Source organism: Gorilla gorilla, chromosome 9, assembly GCF_029281585.2.
Source record: "Gorilla gorilla gorilla isolate KB3781 chromosome 9, NHGRI_mGorGor1-v2.1_pri, whole genome shotgun sequence".
Classification (NCBI taxonomy): domain Eukaryota; kingdom Metazoa; phylum Chordata; class Mammalia; order Primates; family Hominidae; genus Gorilla; species Gorilla gorilla.
Window position 1 is genome coordinate 97,191,799 of NC_073233.2, and position 16,100 is coordinate 97,207,898.

The 16,100-nt window shown below is 33.3% G+C and overlaps 1 protein-coding gene across 5 annotated transcripts in view; it reads right to left on the minus strand.

Moving 5' to 3' along the window:
- Positions 1-5,364: 5,364 nt before the first annotated feature.
- NOX4 (NADPH oxidase 4) overlaps positions 5,365-16,100 on the minus strand; it is a 165,387-nt gene continuing 154,651 nt past the window's right edge. For all 5 annotated transcript variants that reach the window (XM_055356621.2, XM_055356620.2, XM_055356619.2 and 2 more), the window contains 2 exons: positions 14,865-14,965; positions 5,365-5,898 (listed from right to left, as the gene is read on the minus strand). In XM_055356621.2, the coding sequence (XP_055212596.2) occupies positions 5,778-5,898; positions 14,865-14,965 (222 nt within the window). In that variant the 3' untranslated portion in view covers positions 5,365-5,777. The remainder of the gene's footprint in view (positions 5,899-14,864; positions 14,966-16,100) is intronic.

The window sequence follows — 16,100 nt, forward strand, 5'->3', positions numbered from 1 at the left end:
ATGCTTTATTTCTTAAAGAATCTAGATGTAATTTTAATCTAAGATAAAGTTTCTTGCTAAAATTCTAATGTCAGTGAAAATGTGAAAAGTTCCCTAAAATCTAGCCAAACATCACATTCTTTCACATTCTTCCAAACCAGAGAAATAGCCAGTTTACCATGTATTTAAGCATCTTTTGAGTTATAAAAGGAAAAACATTATTACGTCCTGATGTGTTAAATGATTTTGCTTTCTCTGACAATTTTTATTCCTCCTATGAGATATTTCTTGCCCTTCCTAGTTCCAAAATGTGAATTTTAACACTTTGCATCAGGTTGTTGGTCTCCGTTCTAAAGTAACATTAAACTTTCTGCTAATTTTTATAAAAGATCCACATGGCCTTTTTTTTTCTCTTGTAATAAACCCCTCTTTCCTAATTAGATGCTTTCTGCTTTTTCTCTTTAGAAAACTTAGTTTAGCTAGTCTTTGCAATTCTGTCCTTTGAGAATAAAGAATATAATAGTAAAGAATAGAATAAAGAGTCTTACAGAATAGAATAATAAAGTTAGCGCAATAGAGAGGATATTTAGAAGAGAAATAACAGTGAGTTCTCATTGTCCTGAGGTGGCTGAAGTAAATGCCAATCTCATTACATTTGATTTCATTTATTTCCTGTCTCACTAGTTTACAAAATGCTGACTCTTTTCTCCTGGACAAAAAGTGAGTTATGGTCATGTGAGTAGTGAACAATAGACATTTGTTTTGACACCAGTTTTTCCTGGGTGGTTAGAAAGCTGGCGAAGTTATAATTTTCATCTATGAACTTGAATTTAAAATTATATTATTAGCATTTCCTAGAAACTACACTATTACAGATTTCTCCAATGCAAAACTCTGGAGATCACAATCTCTTTACCACAATTATCATACTTAAAAACAGGTATATGAAAATGGTTTTTAATAGGCAAAACATACAAGACTAACAAATTTAGAATAAGAAGATAGATTCGTAGGAAGAGTATAATTTTCTGAATCTGAATCTGGAATTAACACTCAGTATCATGTTTTCCACATGGCACTAAATAGGGTTTAACAGGGAGATTCAAACTCACAGCGCAAGATATTTTTATTAGATGAAGATTTCATGGGGAGGTGAAGAGCCTTTCGGTAGAAGAGATTAAAAAAACTGAACTCCAGGCCGGGCGCAGTGGCTCACGCCAGTAATCCCAGAACTTTGGGAGGCCAAGACGGGCGGATCACAAGGTCAGGAGATGGAGACTATCCTGGCTAACACGGTGAAACCCCATCTCTACTAAAAAAAGTACAAAAAATTAGCCGGGCGTGCTGGTGGGAGCCTGTAGTCCCAGCTACTCTGGAGGCTGAGGCAGGAGAATGGCGTGGACCTGGGAGGCAGAGCTTGCAGTGAGCCGAGATCATCGCGCCACTGCACTCCAGCCTGGGCGACACTGCGAGACTCTGCCTCAAAAAAAAAAAAAAAAAAAAAAAAATAGATAAATAAAAATAAATAAATAAATAAATAAATAAAAATAACTGAATTCCAGTCTCAGCTCTGCTACAAACTCAATAGATGACTTGTAGCAATTTTGGACTTCAGTTTTCCCAATCGTAAAATAAGACTACTCTTACCTTCAGTATTTTATATTCAACAATATAACTGTATATGGAAAAAGTCCTAGCTAGCATAAGAAAAGGAAACTTCTTAAAGTGAATAGCAACTTAAAAATGTTCCCCTTGGTTTGTTTAGACAACTCACTTTTTGGCTAGTATAACCATCCTTAAGAATCAAAACATTTTTTCTTAAAATTTCTTCTCTTTTATATAATGAGTATTCTGCATCACTAGCATTATCTGTTAATGACAACAGTCCATTTGCCTCCAGTGAATCTCTTTAACAATGGCTCATAATTTAAATCCATCACCCGCTGTGAATGCTCCAAGTAAACACTGATTTGTGGGTTTATCAATCACATGGCTGTGTAGATTAAATTGATTCAGCCTGTTCCTTGTCTACATTGCTTTTATGCTGTTGTTTTAAATGCCTATACTACCACAGTCACCCAACTGGCATTTTAACATCACTGAATGAAGAACTATCAAGCATTTCACTTTTAACTTGAAATTTTTAAAAAAGCAAATGAAGTCCCAATTGTATGTATGTATATGTAAGGATTTATGTAGTATATATGTATGAGTGTGTGTGTATGAATCATAGTTTTTAAGAATTATTTATATTTAAAAATTATAGCCTTCCCTTGCATAAATCAGGTGATACAGCAAGATTAAAAACCGATGGAAAGTCCTATTGAATTCTCTGTTTGGGAACATATAAAGAGAATGCCCTTGTCCACAAAATAAATATCTTGGTATAATCCTATAGAAATTGGTAGTTTGGGGCAGGCGTGGTGGCTCACACCTGTAATCCCAGCACTTTGAGAGGCCAAGGTGGGAGAATCACTTAAGCCCAGGAGTTTGAGACCAGCCTGGTCAACATTGTGAAACCCCTGTCTCTACTAAAAATACAAAAATTGGCTAGGTGTGGTGGCGTGTGCCTGTAGTCCCAGTTACTTGGTAGGCTGAGATGGAAGGATCACCTCAGTTCAGGAGGTGGAGGTTGCAGTGAACTGAGATCACGTCACTGCATGCCAGTGTGGCTGGAAGACCCTGTCTCAGAAAAAAAAAAAAAAAAAAAAAAAGACAAGAAAAAGAAAAGAGGTGTATGAGTAGAAAGACCTATAGCAATAGCCATTTTGTTTAGAGGTTCTTAAACAGGTGTGCTTCTTTCTGGAGTGTGTTTGTAGGTTCCCCAAAATTGTAGGGATGTGCTGTATGTCATGCTAAGCATTTTAATCAGATTCTCAAAAGGATACACTATCCAAAAATTAATAAAATGATACATTTTAGTCTATGTATGAGAAGTAATTTGACTTAGTTACACCATTAGCCTGCGACAACATTGATAGTTCCAGAACTCAGATTCCTAAGGCTTCTCATGCTAGTGCCAATTCCTTTTTTTTTTTTTTTTTTTTTTTTTTTGAGACAGAGTCTCACTCTGTTGCCAGGGCAGGGTTGGAGTGCAGTGGCACAATCTCGGCTCACTGCAACCTCGGCCTTGCCTCCCCGGTTCAAGTGATTCTCATGCCTCAGCCTCCCGAGTAGCTGGGACTATAGGCACCCACCACCATGTCTGGCTAATTTTTGTATTTTTAGTAGAGATGGGGTTTCACCATGTTAGCCAGGTTGGTCTTCAACTCCTGACCTCAAGTGATCTACCTGCCTCGGCCTCCCAAAGTGCTGGGATTACAGGTGTGGGCCACCATGGCCGGTGCAAATGCTAATTCCTGACAAGCAGAGTGTGTTTCCTAAACTTGCATCATCTTGTGAACAAATGTTGCTGCTTTATTTCTTCCAAAGTTATAGTGAGCTTATAGAAATTTCAAGGACACCATTTCAATTTTAACATTTATTGCTACTAAAATTAGTGATTTAAGGCTTGTATTATAAGAATGATCCCCAGAGAAATAATCCCTCAAAATAAAACAAAGTTCTCTTAAACATGCAAGATGAAGCCCTGCAGAAGCAAAGATGACCTATGTTTAACATTTAACATTTGAACACCTACTGGAACTTAAATAAGCAAGGAGGCTCATCTAGAATGGCAGACCAGCTTTGAAACATCATCTTTCTTTTGAAAAATCTTCTACCTGTTTTAATGAAATTAGGTCTATTAATATAATCGCATAAATAAATTATGATCAGTATAGAGTCAGTATTGCACATTAAGCCTGGACTAACTCAAAGTGTCTTTTTACTAGTTCTTTCTGTTAAATGTTTCCATGAAAATTCTTTTTAATCTAAAGACTGTTGTCAAGACATACTAGTTATTAAATATGCCTTCAGAGCTAAATCTGCATGAGCATTCCACATTTCCTATCACTTTTTTGGGTTCATCTTCTTTCCACAGAAAGGAGAATTTCAAGGAAAGGAAGAAATATCTACAAGTAAATATCATTCAGTATGGGTTAGCATGCTTGATTGCTATTGGTGAATTATAGCAAAAAAAGGCCTTAGCATCTATCATGTTATGTTTTATGTAACATTTTAACAATGGCAAGGTAAGTCACACTGCTGATTTCAGCAGTGTTATATTTGATAGCAATTGATAGCTGACTACTAAACAAAATCACTAAACTGTATGAATGCTTTAATTCTTTTTTTTTTTTTTTTTTTGAGATGGAATCTTGCTCTGTCACCCAGGCTGGAGTGCAGTGGTGCAATCTTGGCTCACTGCAACCTCCGCCCACCGGGTTCAAGCGATTATTTGCCTCAGTCTCCCGAGTAGCTGGGATTATAGGCACCCGCCACCACACCCGCCTAATTTTTGTATTTTTAGTAGCAATGGGGTTTCACCAACTTGGTCAGACTGGTCTTGAACTCTGACCTCATGATCCACCTGCCTTGGCCTCCCAAAGTGCTGGGATTACAGGCGTGAGCCATGAATGCCTTAATTCTTAAGATAGTAATGGGAAATATTGTTCTGAGCCAAGAATATGATAGCCAGGGAACATAAGTTTATGAGATCACACAGTGTAGTTCCAACGGTGACTTTAAACCCAATAGTTCCCTATGGAAACTCAGGATACCAAAAAGTGCGACAGTAATATTCTGGATTCTAAACTTAAGTTTGAATATCATATTTCCTCTTACTTAAAAGGTAAAATACAGGTTTTACTATTCAGGAATATGACTAGACTTTCAATATCTCCATCATAAACCAATGTGTGGCAAAGGAGATAAATCTTATATTCAGTCCCTACTGACACACATGATGTCCTTTGGTCTCAAAGTGCAAATTAACTAACTATCCTTAGAGGCTACAGCCTAAGACAAACCCTACGTGGGAAAAAAACAATAATAATAATAGAGACAAAAATGCTGAAAAAAGGAAAAAGTTATTAGTATATATGTATATATATGTGTATATATATATATCCCTTTATAATTTATAGTAGGAATATTTTCATTACCATGCAATAGTGATAGATTTAAATGAAGATGAAAGGGACCTATTAAATCATTATGTCTATTACATGCTAAGGAAAGGCATATTTCCCTAGAGAGAGGAATAAAAAGAAAAAAATATATAAAAATAGATACTATAACAACATTTGAGGAAGGTTCAGTTAGCATATAGTCTTCAGATATCAAATAGAGGTATTAGCATAAGTAGTGGAGACGATTAGATATTGACACAAAGTACCCGTATCAATACAGAGTCTTGTGCTGTGTTTTCAAACATCTAATATATTTGCCTGGAGTGCTTGCAAATTAAAGCTACTCTGTTTATACACAACATAGAAAATGGAATTTGAGCTTCAATGAATTTTTAATTTTGTTCAATCTTGCATTTGTTCAACCAAAAACAATTTAAAGAGGAACACGACAATCAGCCTTAGATTGAGCAAGTTCAGCTCCTCACTAGGGAGTTCTTGAATCCACCATAAAAATCAACAGTGTGCATCTAACAGTTTTCTTTTAACTTGAGAACTGAAAAGTGAATCATCACATCAAATATTCTTCAGGGTCTCTTTGGTTTCCAGATTAAACATGTAATGTGACCGGTCATCTTGCCACATTCTCACATTTCCATTTTAAATAATCATAAATAAGAAAACCTTACTATTCTTTGGCATAACACAGCTGATTGATTCCGCTGAGTTTCAAAGTCTTAGAAATTGCACTCATTCCTTCTTTAGAGTCCTGCTTCATGGCAAAAGTTTTCAGCTGAAAGACTCTTTATTGTATTCAAATCTTGTCCCATACGAGTTGTTCTGGTTACTCAGTTTATGAAGAGTCTTGGATAGTGAATTGGGTCCACAACAGAAAACACCAACTGTTTTCCTAGAACAAGAGCAGAGAAAATGGAAAATCAGGTGTAAAATTAGGCAGAACATGACAAGAAGTATGCTTTATGAGCATGGTTTAAAGTATTAACAAAGTCGATTTCTTGCTATTTTACATATTGAAAACAATTTTCTAATTATTTCCAAATGTAAATGTCAACCAGGAAAATATTTTATTTACCTCATACTTTTCATTCTAGAATTTAGGATAATTCAAAGAATGTACCTATGAGCACAAATATGCTTATTATCAGGTAGAGATTTAACAGTTTGCCTTAGTCTTTTCATGACTTGTCATTGGTGAAACCAGCAACCTCATTAAGAGCAGCAGTTGATAGATGTCAATTGCTAAACAGGTGACTTCTGAATAGATATTCAGTCCACACTGGACTATGTACATTCTTCTTTTATTAGACACTTTACACATAGTTATCTAAAATTCCTACGTGGATTTGCAAAAGCAGTGATGAATAAGGAAGGAAAGAAAAAAGATATTACCAATTTGAAATAATAATTTTAAGTGGCTAATTTATATTCACAGTAAAACAAAAAACATATTCATCTAGTTCTTTATTATTTATGCACTGCAATAATGGTAACAAATTTCAAGCAGTTTTTATTATTCTCTAATATAAAATTTTAGTAGTTAAATAATACGTATCTCTAACAAATAGACTAAATAAATCCCAGGAAATAAATAATATTTCAAATTGACCTTCTTTCCAAGTTTGATTTGCATTTGATTCTTCCTAGGATGTCAAAATGATTAATATTTCATCTCATATCTTGGGAAAATCCAGTATGTCTTAATTATGTCAGAATAACTCGCACTGAACAAAAGACATTGAATCCATTAAAATTGGTACCAAAAATTAATAGTAAATACTGAAAAAAAGTTATTAAAACTTTTTACCTTGAAAAACGAAACTAAAAGCTGTGAAAATAGAATTTTACTTGCAGCCATGATGGGGTAATAGGGAGTAGATCTACCCTCTTACATTAAAAATCTAGAAAAAAAGCAAACAAAATAGATGAAATAAGTATTTTCGGACACTGAATAATAGGTAGCATGGAACTATGATCCCTGAGAAAAGGGAAGAAAACAAGCTAAGCACAGTCACTCTCTTTGCTTATTGCCTGGAGGCAATCTACTGGCTGCAGCAGACAGGGGAAACTCCAGCAAAGATTGGTGATTACACTGAGGAGACAAAGAACGGAGTTCATTAAGGCCCAAACAGCTGGAATTTGTGGAGCAGAATATGGAAGGGAAGGGAGATCCACAGAAAGACGCCTCAGAGATTGGTAGAGGAGAATCCTCAAGTCTTTGATTAATAATCAGTTCATATATGATAAGAAACTTCATGAATGTGAGTAAAGAGCTATCAGAGATCAACAGGACAAATAATTGCCAGAGTTTACACAGGACTGCAAATAATTTGTATTCACACACACCAGAATAGAAAGTCCTATAAATACAGGGCAATGGGTTGTATTCTCAGAAATGTATCACCTTATTTGCAAGGAGTAGAGGGGATATTGGTAAAATTAGCCTTGGACTGAAGGCTGCTCTGGACTTCCACTAACAAATCTTAAAAGTGAGACTTGTAAAGATCAAACTGAACCCGAGTAACTTAACTGCATGTCAGAACAAGTCCAACGCTATTAAAATAAATAAATCAAAATTTGGCACCTAACATTTAAACTTTAAAATGTACAGAAATCAACAAAAAAGTACCAGGAATTCAAAAAGCAAGAAAGTATGAACTATATAACTAAGAGTGTTATGGGCTGAAGTCTGCCCATCCAAAGCCCATAGGTTGAAGTCCTAATCCTCAGTGCTTCAGGATGTGACTGCATTTGGAGATAAGGCTTTAAAGGAGGCAATTTAAGTTAAAATGAAGGTACTAGGGTAGGCCCTAATTCAATCTGAATGGTGTACTTATAAGAAGTAATCTGAACACAAAAAGAGACACCAGGGAAGTGCATGCACAGAGAAAAAGCCACCCGAAGAGGCATCAAGAACATAGCCATCTGCAAGTCAAGGAGAGAGATCTCAGGAAACCAGTCCTGCCTGCATTTCGATCTTAAACTTCCAGCCCCCAGAACTATGAAAAAATAAATTGCTGTTGTTTAATCCACCAGTCTGTGGTATATTGCTATGGTAGCCCTAGCAAACTAATACAAGGAGAAAGAGCATTCAACAGAAACAGGCTCAGAATGATAGAGATGACAGACGTGGTCACTGAAACAGTGATGATACACAGGCTTCATATATTCAAAGAAAAGCATAATCATGATGAGATGATAAATGGAATATTTTATAAGGCCCAAACATAAATTCTAGAGATGGAATGCAATATTTGAAATGATAAATATACTAGATGAGTTAATAAAAGAATAGGCATTGCTGAAGAAAAAGTAAACTTGAAGAAAAAGCATTAGAAACTATCCAAATTGAAGCCCACAGAGAAAAAAAACTGAAAAAAAAAAAAAAGAAGAAGAACAACAGAGCATAAGTGGCCTGTGGGACAATACCAACTAGTCAAAACAACTAGTCAAAAATACATGTAACTGCAGTCCAACATGAGAGAAGACCAAGGGAGAAGAAAAAAAATAAAAGATCTCATTAAATCTCAAGAAGAATAAACACAAAGGAAACTATACCTAGGCAATTGATAATAAAATACTAAAAACAAGTGACAAAAAGAAAAACATAAAACCAAACAGACTGGGGGAAAAGACACATTACAAATCATCAACAGAAAATATAAGAATGAAATATAAGAATGAAAGTGAACTTTTTGTCATAAACTATGCAAGTCAGAAGGCAATGAAGTGATATCTTCAAAGTACTAAAATATAAATCAAGACATCAACTATTATATATCAAGCAAATTTGATGCCAAACAAATGTTTCAGAAATGAAGATGGAATAAAAACTGTATACAAACAAAAGCTGAAAGAATTGTCAGCAAACCAGCACTATAAAGGACACTAAAGAAAACTACTCAAGAAGTAGGAAAATAAAATTAGATAGAAATTTGAATCAACCAAAGGAAAGAAGGACACCAAAATAGTAAAATCTGTCAGTAAATATAAAATATTTATTTTGTCTAATTTCTAATATTTTTAATATATGCTAGATGTCTAAAACAAAAAATACTAGTAATGAGAACTATAACATATGGATATGTAAGATGAATGCAAAAATAGCAAAACGGACGGAAGAAGTGGAAGTACATGAAGTGTTACAATATTATTCAAAGTACCAGCCTGGCCAACAGAGTGAGATCCCATTCCTACAAAAAATTTTAAAAATTAGCTAAGCATGGTGGTATGCAACTGTAGTTCCAGCTACTCAGGAGACTGAGGTGGGAAGAGCTCTTGAGCCCAGGAATTCAAGGTTGCAGTGAATCTAGATCATGTCACTGCACTCTGGCCTGGGCAACAGAGCAATACTCTGTCTCCAAAAAATAAACATAAACATAAACATAAAAAATAAAATAGGCTGTGATAAGCTAATGATGTATACTGTAAACTTAGAACAATGTTTCTTTAATTTTGGCTTCATCAGAATCATTTTAGAGACTTCATAGAACACAAATAGCTAGGTCTCCCCATCCCTAGTTTCTGATTTGGCAGATCTTGGATAGGGCTCAAGAATTTGCTTTTCTAACAAGATTCCAATTGATGCTGGTCCGAGGAATCCAGTTCAGGAACCAACAACCTAAAGCAATTACTAAAAAGAAAAAAAAAAATACAGAGGCATGGCTAACATTAGAGAAAAAAGTGGAATTATAAAAAAAATTCAACCCAAATCAAGGTAAAAAAAGAAAATAAAACAAAGAAAGAACAAATAGATAAGTACAAAGCAATGGTGAACTGCTAGATTTAAAGCCAACTGTATTTTCATTAAATTAAATGTAAATGATTTAAACACTGAAACTAAAAAGCTTCAACATAAAGCAAACACTGATGGAACTGTGAAGACAATTTCATAATTATAGTTAATTATTTCAATACTCTGAGTAATTAATACAAGCAGACAGAAATTCAGTAAGCATATTGAAAACTTGAACATCACTATCAACCTATTGGAACTAATTGGCATTTGTAGAATGTTCTATCTAACAATAATGGAATACAAATTCTTTTTAAGTGCATATGGAACATTCACCAAGATTGAACATATCCTGGGCAATAAAAGAGGTGTCAATAAATTTTAAGGGATTAGAATCACAAGGAGTTCATTTTTAGATCAAATCCCAATTGAACTAGAAATTAAGAACAAAAAGATATCTGGAAAATTTCCTCATTTTTGGAAATTAAACAACATTTTAAAATAACCCATGGGTCAAAGAAAAAACATAAAAAATAAAAAATATTTGAATGAGATGAAAATGAAAACAAATCAAAATGTATAAGATTTAGCAAAAGTGGTGTTTGGAGGAAAATGTATAGCATTAAACACTTCTATTAAGAAAAACAGTCTGAAATCAATGACCTACGTTTCCGTTTTAAGAAACTAGTAAAAATTTTAAAAAGCTAATTAAACCCAAAGTGAGCAAAAGAAATAAAAATATATGAAAATAAATGATGTTATACTTAATAAAATTTAAATTACTATTGAAACATAATGTACCTTCCATTAAAATGAAAAGAGAATTGAGTCATTTTGTTTCTTTGTATAAACTTTCTGTCAACACCATATGATGGCAATAAGATACCATTATTTTCTTGCTTGGCTTTGACAGGGCAATTATAGAGTTAGTTTGGCAAGTCTTTCAGATTTCCTAAAGGCCCTTCTTAAATACTTGATAATAAAATCAAGTATTAATTATAAAATAAATAATAATAAAAATCATTATTTTTAAATCACACAGGATATTATGATTTTTGTGTTTCTTTAACATTTTCTTTTGCAATTATTAACTAGCTTAACTCTCTGATATCCTTTCTGTGTGTGTGCGATTTGAGGATTCCCTAATGTCACTCTCACTAACTTAATGAAATCTTACTTTTTTTTTTTTCTTTTTCGAATTCTACAAGGAATCTTTGCAATTCATTTGTACTAAATTTGCATTAGAATGCTGCAATCCAACAATTATCTGGAGACCTGTCTACAAGACCTTTGATGGAATGAGTGGAGGTAGATTCGGGTACTAAGTAGAAAATGTGGTTTGGGGGTAGACATTAGAAACTAGTTCTATAAATGTTCATACTTGCTTTTTCATGTAGATTTGTAAACGCAGGATCTTACATAATGAGAACTTAATCACCCCGGAGAGCTTATTCACTCGTTGTATTACAGATCCAGGAGAACTGAGTCACTTGACTCAGGGTCACAGGAGTAAATGTGAGAGACTAAACCTGGTTATTCTTAAATTGTATTGTTTGAAAACACTACACGGCAGTAAAATAAAGATATAATCTCAAAGATTTCACCCAATCCCAGAGTAGTAATTCTCTACTCAAAAAGCCAAACAAAGTTCAACTTTTCTTTCTCTCTTTGCATCATGCATAAACTTCACAGCTCAAAACAGGATATACATTTTAATTACAAACAATAGGAAACCAAGTTTGGGTTAGATATAATAAATAATTTTCTAATAGTTTATTAAATACTAAATGGTTTACAATGTAATATTTAGAATATCTCTATTTCAAAAAAATTAGTTATTAATTCTTTTAGTGTTACAGTTAACATTCTGCTACAGCATTCATAGTAAACATGGGAATTTCTTGCAGCACCTCCCTACCTCCCATCTAAGTGGAACATGGTAAAATAAGATTGCCACTCTTTATCTGTGACAAGCTGACTATGCCCTGCTGTAAAGCACAATGAACTTGCAGTCAGGAGACTTGTGTTCATATCTGCATTCTGGCTCATTAACCATGGCTTTTGATAAGTCATTATATTTTGAGGTCCTAGCTTCTTCATTTGTAAAATAAAAATGAAGGCAGGTTGACTCCCAAAGCTCCTTCAATTTCCATGATCATATAATACCATCATATAATTCAATTTCTGAATTTAAAAAAAAACAACAAAAGAAAGGAATGACTGTCACACACATGTGGAAAGTAAATTAATTCTGACTTTTAGTTTTTGTAGAACAGTACCTAAATGTGTATACCTGTTGAGCCAGCAATTCCAACTCAAAGATCTTAATCTACTGCAATACTCTCACATGAGAAAGTATGTACAAAGATAATTACCACAGCACTATTTTTAACTGTAAAGAAATATAAGTAATCTAAATATAAAGAATTAGGGTAGTAGGAGTCATGTTATTCATACTCTAGAATACTTTGAGGTACAATTACACAGAAATTGTCCATGATCAAAAGAAGCACATCATTAAAAAGTTAGTTGGTTCTTCCTAGCAAAGCCAAGCAAAAATAAAACAACAAAAACAACAAAGTAAGCTGAATAATTACTTTTCATAGATTCAATTTTTGTGAAAAAACTAAGGTTTTGATTTTAAATATATATCACACACACACACATACAAACATATGTTTACATATACTTTCATAAGTACACATACACACTCTCACACAAACTTACAGAAGCTTCTGTAAGAATACATAACGAAGAGTTACCAATCATTACCTCTGGGCCAGAAGGGCTTAATGCAATTTAAATTTGTATTCTACATAGTATACTAACCTAATGCCTACTGGTTTAATAAGTAATCACTTTCTGAAAGATAAAAAGTGCTGCCCAACCCATGATATTTTAAAATCTTAACTTATATGCCTGTCTTCCCTACTGTTATCTCTATATGTTTTCAGCAATTTGTGTGCATGAGGTTAATCAAAATGCTACATTGTAAATGAAACCATCCATTTACACAGTGCCTTTGTCCAGTTAATGAGACCTGAAGAATGTTGATCCATTCTTTTCCTAAGTATGCTACATAAAAATCCTTCAGAAAATGTAAACACATTTCAGGCACCTGCCTGAGAACCAATACACAAAGTCAAAGTGTTGTACAAAATGTCAACAGCAGATGGTGCACATTTGCTCTTCTTAAACCAGTTTTCCATTGTTTCCAGAAAAAGAACAAACTACCAAATATATACACACACACACAAATCGCTCTAAAACACAAACAGCCTAACAAATGAGACTTCTTGAGAACTAACTATAGGAACCAACAGCCTCAATCTATTTCCCTGTAAATAATCTGCTCTTTAGGGATTTGGTTTCTGAATTCAGCCAAAGAACTATCAGTTTTCAGCAATATACAGTGAAAATCAACAAAAAAATTCTTGTCAGAAGTCAGTAAATGGCACTAAAGAGGAACATGTCTGCAATGCATAGCAAGAGACAGATGAGTATGACAAGATTAGCACATCTAAGATGGGTGATACTGGAGAAAGATGGGAAAGGAAGATAGCCAAAAGTGGGTTGAAATCATTTTTTTCTAAATTTCAACTCTGAATATTACAAAAAAGTTCTGCTTTGTAAATCATGCTTACATCTTCATCCCAAAACTACTTCATCAAGGGAAGGGTAATACTACAAAAGTGTTTTAAACATGACTGTAATCTGAATCACATGGGTAACGTTATTCCTTCATAAATTTTGCTTCCCAGCCTCCATTCTGTAACTTCTAAAACAAAATCTTTGAAGGTAGAGATAGGGATCATCTTGAATCAGTGATTTCTTCAATAAATAATATTCATCCATGATTTCCTAAATTGGATTTTTAAAAAAATATCCATTTAATAAGCTGGCCTGTACATTTATAATCAAATATCCTTTTGATGTTTATAAAAATATATTTTAAAAATTATGAAGTGTTCAACTATATAAAGTAATCGAAATGATAACTCAAGCCAGAAGTAAAAATTAACACTAGAGTCTTATGATTACAGGCAATTTTAAAATAAATATTTAATTTATGTCCATTCTTTTTGCAGAAGTATGATTAGGATTAGGTTAGCAATAAAAATATGATTAGTTCAAATGTAAAAATAAATTGAATTTTGATAAAATTATATGGGTTAATGGGACAGAAATACAACTTAAATGAAAGAAAAAGAATGATGTAAAACATCCAACTGCTAAAAGAAGAGTTTATGTATTTTTGTAATAAATGACAGTATCATCTAGCTGTATTTATATTCCAGTGGATATGTTTAAAGAAATTATGTTAATTACAAAATGTCAATATCTGCAATATGTTAGAAATCACATCTTTTACAACTGTGTAAACTTATGATGGAACTATTTAGATGTAAACCTAAAAATACGTGAGTGGTTATATAGTTTTCAAAATCTTCTTAGAATTCTTATAGATCAGTGCTCTGCACTATGATAAATTTACAAAAGACAAATGGGCTGGCTGGTCTGTGCCCTGAAATGGAAGCTTTCCTTCTTAGTAATTTCTTCAGATCATAGACACGTAGTCCATAAGAACAAGATTCTTTATAAAATTATAGTTTCTAAATAATATTTTTGGAAATATTCTAGGTTTAAAGACTGCATATTACAATGCAGAGAGTTTTTTGAAAAACAAACAGACAAAAAACATTCATTCTGGTATAAAAAGGTACAAAAAATGTGATTTTTAAATGAATTCATTGTTAGAACTAATTGTAAAATTCTTTGTTTGGAAACATGATTTTGAAAACTTTTCCTAGGATCACCTGATATATGCTGTGGGAGCGAATACCCATTTTTAATATAGGCCTATACAAATTTATAATCAGATAGGAGAGTTTAGTTCATAAATACACTGTAGACTATTTCTAAGCCAAACTTTAATTATTTGGAATTACAAAAATGTAGGATGATACCTGCCTTACTTCTTCCTTTGATAGTGAAAGAGTGTTTCAGTGAATTTGTCATTGGTAAACTCATCGCCAATTCATTTTCAAACTTCATGTAATTATTTGAAAATATTTTAATTAATTTATTAGCCACATATCAAATGTTTGAGGTATAGTACTTACCCTCTGTTATATTTTGCTATTTCATCAAACAAAAGTTTCCACCGAGGACGTCCAATAAACAGTCTTGAATTCAGTGCATGATATTTTTCTCCAATTATCTTCTGCCAAAAAGAAAGCACTACATTATTCGATATTTAGTTAAGTAACCCAGTTCTCTAACATCATTTCTGCTGGTGCTGCGGCTTCCCACTAAATTGCTGTGATATAAAGAGTGTAAATATCAAATGGCAACCTATTACGTACAATTATTTCAAAATATCATTTCCTTTCTTCTTTCTTTTAAAATTCATTATCTCCTTGAATTCCATTTGTTTGTTTTTAAACAAACAAACAAAATCTATTCTGGTAAAAAGGTAGAAAAATTTGATTTTTAAATGAATCAATTGTTAGCACTAATCTCCTTGAATGCCATTCTGACAAATGGCTAATTTTCTTAGACTTCAGTTAGTTGTTTCATCTTTAAAGAACTGCAGTGTAAGACAAAGAATGAATTCTAATTGGTCAGTCTCAAAAAGGCTCAGCACATAGACTTCAACATTGAAGTATTTTGGCACCACAAATACAGTTGTCATATTTGGCTCATTATATAAGTAAAATACTACAAATTGTCATCGTAAATTTGGGGAAATAATCCTAGACAAGACAGCTCAAGACAGCAGAACTCCAAAATTGGGTCTATCAACAAATGGCTGTGAACAGGCTCCTGTTTGCAATTAACAGAGCATTAGATCTAAATCAATGTGAAGAGTCAGAGTGAACTGCGGAGAAAGGAGGAAGTATCTGAGTCCCAGGCAGGCAAACTGAGAACAAAATGCAAATTATGCTTCATACCTTAATTATCGCAATACCAGGAGGAAAAGTGATATTGACTTACTTCGTGAGACTGGTAAAATGAAATACTTTTTACATACGAAGTAGGGTAGAAATACGACTGGAAAACTTAGAGTTAGATTAGTTTTGAGGTAACTGAACACATTCAAATGTTGTATTCCAAGTATTGTGAAAATGTATGACAAAAAGTACTAAAATAAAATTTGTGAATGCATTCATGCCTAGATTTATACACCAGTCCAGCTCTTCAATGTTGTCTTCAAATATTAGTTTCATCACTTGCAAAATGGGAATAACATTTACTGCTTGACTCTGTTTTAATTACATAAACTAATATATGTGAAATTATTAGCATAGTTCCTAGAACAGTAAATAAATAATGCATGATGGCTATCATTATTTTTT